Source organism: Quercus lobata, chromosome 12 (genome assembly GCF_001633185.2).
Source record: "Quercus lobata isolate SW786 chromosome 12, ValleyOak3.0 Primary Assembly, whole genome shotgun sequence".
Classification (NCBI taxonomy): domain Eukaryota; kingdom Viridiplantae; phylum Streptophyta; class Magnoliopsida; order Fagales; family Fagaceae; genus Quercus; species Quercus lobata.
In genome coordinates this window covers 9,273,401-9,277,289 of record NC_044915.1, presented here as the reverse complement: position 1 = coordinate 9,277,289, position 3,889 = coordinate 9,273,401, and the positions used below count along the sequence as shown (strand labels likewise).

At 33.7% G+C, this 3,889-nt stretch overlaps 1 protein-coding gene across 1 annotated transcript; it reads right to left on the bottom strand.

The window, feature by feature from the left end:
* Positions 1–664: 664 nt before the first annotated feature.
* Positions 665–1,606, bottom strand: LOC115970190 (AP2/ERF and B3 domain-containing transcription factor At1g50680-like). Its single transcript, XM_031089851.1, has one exon. The coding sequence runs from the start codon at positions 1,604–1,606 to the stop codon at positions 665–667; it is 942 nt and encodes a 313-aa protein (XP_030945711.1).
* Between the last annotated feature and the right edge of the window lie 2,283 nt (positions 1,607–3,889).

The window sequence follows — 3,889 nt, the reverse complement described above, 5'->3', positions numbered from 1 at the left end:
AAAACAAATGATAGAATAGATAAACTGATGTGGGTGTTTTGTAAAAATGAGTGTGTAAAATAGAAAAATTAGGTTTTTAGTGTAAAAATGGGTGTGTATAATACACGAACTGATGTGGTTGCTCTAAGGTTTATATACATCAACAGTTAAGTTATTTAGTTGCTTCTTGGCATGATGAATCTTGCTTCAATCCCCCTACCAAATTTTTTAACCATTATGAAAAAACAAAGAATATTCAGCAAGTTTACATTTAAAAATACATATATAAATGCACTAGATATTAATTTGTGTTTGCATAATGTGATAACATACCGTCAAGAGCCTTATAGCTTAACTGGTTAGCACCTTCTAATGTGTCCATGATATCGAATTATAAATAAATAATAATAAAAAATTTTAAAAATGATAACATACTATTTTTTTTTAATCAAGAAACTGATCTAAATACAACTTGCACCCAAAATGAATGAAAAAATTACTAGTCACTCCTACTTAAGTGAGCAAGACTAAACCAGATGACAAATAGAATAGAGCGCCAAATGTTAAGGTCAATGAAAATATTTCATCTATGCATTGAACACTTCACCATTGTGGGGGAATTAGGAGAAGGATCATGAAGTTGATGAATGCTATTACAAGACCTTTTTGTTTTCCGTTCAACATTTCAAACGAGTTGATGGGAAGCTTGGTGGTTTAAGTAACCAATCTGCACACCAAATAGTTTGAGCACTTTATTTGCCTCCTCTTGTCTCATGCTAGCAGCATCTAGGCCATTGTTAATGATTCCTTTTAAACCCATTTCCTGCCCCATATTCCCACCAGAGACAGAATTTTCCACATTTTTTGGCTGTGCATCTATCATGTAAAACACACTGTTCTCTTCATTCTCACATCTGTAGAAAAAGACAATGTCTTTATGGTTCAAGTTATTCATCTTGAGAAAGTGACTCCAGCCATTTGTGAAAACATAGCTCTTGGAACTCTTCCAAAATGAATATTGAAAAGTCCATGAACGACAATGTTTATCATAGAAGGTTAATTTGATGGACTCTCTCCTCTCTTCATTTTTGTCTGAATCGATGATAGCAAGTGGTGGGAAGTATTTCAATGCAAATTCCTTTGGGATGAGTAAATTCTTGTTGGCAACATCATTGTGGGTCAATTCCTTCTGAAAGAGTAACTGGTATGAGATTCCTTGATCATTCATTAAGTTACATGTTGGATTTCCCTTAACCGAGGAATGATTTGATCGGAACTTTTTGAACTTGGATGAGTAAGTTTGATCCCTGATCATGTTCAGAATTTCCTCATTTGAGTACTGGCTTTGGAATATGCTCTCTTGATCAGAGTAATTAGTCCAAGGGAAGTTGAGGGGGGCATCACGCCTTTGAAGCTTGATGGATGCTCTATCATAAGCCCTGGCTGCCTGTTCCTCTTTCTGATGTGCCCCAAGCCAATATGGCTTGTACTTATGGGAGATCCGTGCACCCCATTTACCACTGCTCAGAGGCATTACTCCTTTGAATCTAGAGGCGGAGCCTCCACTAAAACTACTCGGATTCTCATTTTTTGGATTATCATCCGAGAGTGGAGTCTCCACCACCATGTCTATTCTTGATTTTGAAGACAATTCCACCTCCATAAACTTGTGAAGAGAGAGATTTCTTTTTGAGAAAATGACAGGAAGGAATAACAAAGAAAAGGAGTAGAAACCAAGAATGTCAAGTTTGACATTAGGCTCTTGTCCGTGTATAAGTTGGAACCTTTGCCATATATAACACAACACACAGGAGAATTGGTTATGGCAATTTTAAATTATAATGACAAAACTAGAAGGTTCAAGTCATTTATGCATAGTTTTTTTGGTTTCCTACAGTGTATTCTTAAAACTTTCAACCATAGTTAAATTCATGTTTTTTTTTTTTTTGATGGGAATCAAATTCATGTTTTTGTTTTGACATCATCCAAGGACATTCATTTTTTGGTAGGTTTTTTTGTCAGTTTCCAAATTTGAACCTCTATCACTAATGAAAACAGAAGAGAAATTTTTTTTGCAGTAGTCATTTACCTGAGCTTATCTGGCTTACCATATAAATTATTCCTTCAACGAATAAAAATAGTTAGAAAAGGCTACCAAAATAATATACAATTGGTTTTACACAGACAGGCTGGGCTATAAAATTCATAATGATGACCTTAGCATGACCTATCACTCTCATTATGGTTTACACATCATTACAAATTGTCACTTGGATTGGTTTAAACTTTTCATGACCAGAATTTATGTGTTAGTCACAAAAAAGACATGGTTTGTGTCTAGTGCACTAATGCATTGGACAAGTTGAGATGCAGACATGTATATGCATCCTAACGTGTCCAGTGCATTAGGTGTCCAGTGCACTAATGCACTGGACACAATCTCAACCCTAGAAAAAAATATCAAGGTTTTTCATAAGTTGGAATAAAAGTTAAGAATTGCTTAAATGACATAATTGGTAAATAATTGTACAACTAGAGTTTTAGTGACTTCCTATGTTATTCATTTTCTTAGTGAAAGCTTGTTCAACGTAACTTTTTTTCCTCATCCCACATGACACAATTTTATCTACAACTCATGATACATCAACATTATTTTGTGCAAGTAAAAAATAACAAGTCATGAGTTAAATTTCTTTAAAGGACCAATTTTCATCCAACTTCTTTCTCAATATATATATATATATATATATATATATATTTCATCCAACTACACGGGTTTGATTATTTACCAAGGATCCACATATTTTCTCGGATTGACATAAAATCTTATTTTCTTTATATTATAAGTTGGACACAACCTTCCCATAAAAAAAAAAAGAAGTTGGACACAGCCTACTATTCTTCCTTCCTCACTTCACAGAATTGGCTTTACCGTTTGGTTGGAGGGGTGGAAAAGTGAAATGATAGAAAATTATGGGAGGATAGAAAATATTTAATTTTCCCTCATGTGTGTTTGGTTGGAGAGATGGAAAAGTGGAATGATGGAAAACTTTTTTGTTTGGTTGAGAGGAAAAATGAGAGGATGAAAAATGAAGTAAGTATAAATTTACAATTATGTCCTTCTTAAATAAAACAAAAAAGTAACACATTTTTTTATTTAAAAATTGTGTATTAAGTATGATCACTTCAATTTTTTTTTAAAAGGAGTACAAGCTAAAGGAAGAAGAGTACTAAAAAAAAAAGAAAGAGAAGTACAGGAAAAGACCAAAAAAAAAAAAGAATTAAAAAAAAATCGCAAAATTAAACAAAGAGGAAGATATTTTTTGATAACCCAAAAAAAAAGAAAAAAAGATAGCAGTAGTATGATTGAACAACGGACTGGGATAAAAATCAGAGGAGAAAAAAAAAAGCAATAGAAACGAAAACCCATGTGCACTTGCACATGGGTATTCCAGTCTTTTTAATGTACTGAGTTTTCTCTCCATTTTGGAGAGAAAATATTTTGGTGGACCCAGAGAGAAAACACCTAGACCCAACAATATTTTTTTCCTCTCCCCCTTCCAACCAAACACCCATTAAAAAGTTCTCTTCACTTTTCTCTCCTCAATTTTCCATCCTCTCTCAAAACTCTCCAAACAAACATACCCTTAAAGTTCGAATCTTGTTACTTCATCAATGGGCTCATGGCTTATATCTATGTTGGAATACGGATTGGTATTAAATAAAAGGTCCTTTCTCCTCAATAAATCAAGGGTCAAAGGCCCGCTTCATCCTTTTCATGTCTCCATGATGGACTTCCCAACAAAGGCTCGTACTTACACAAAATGGTTTATGCCAAAAAATTGTCCAACTTCACAATAGACCATCAAAGTCTTAGTGGTATATATGATATTATCTTTACTATCACGTG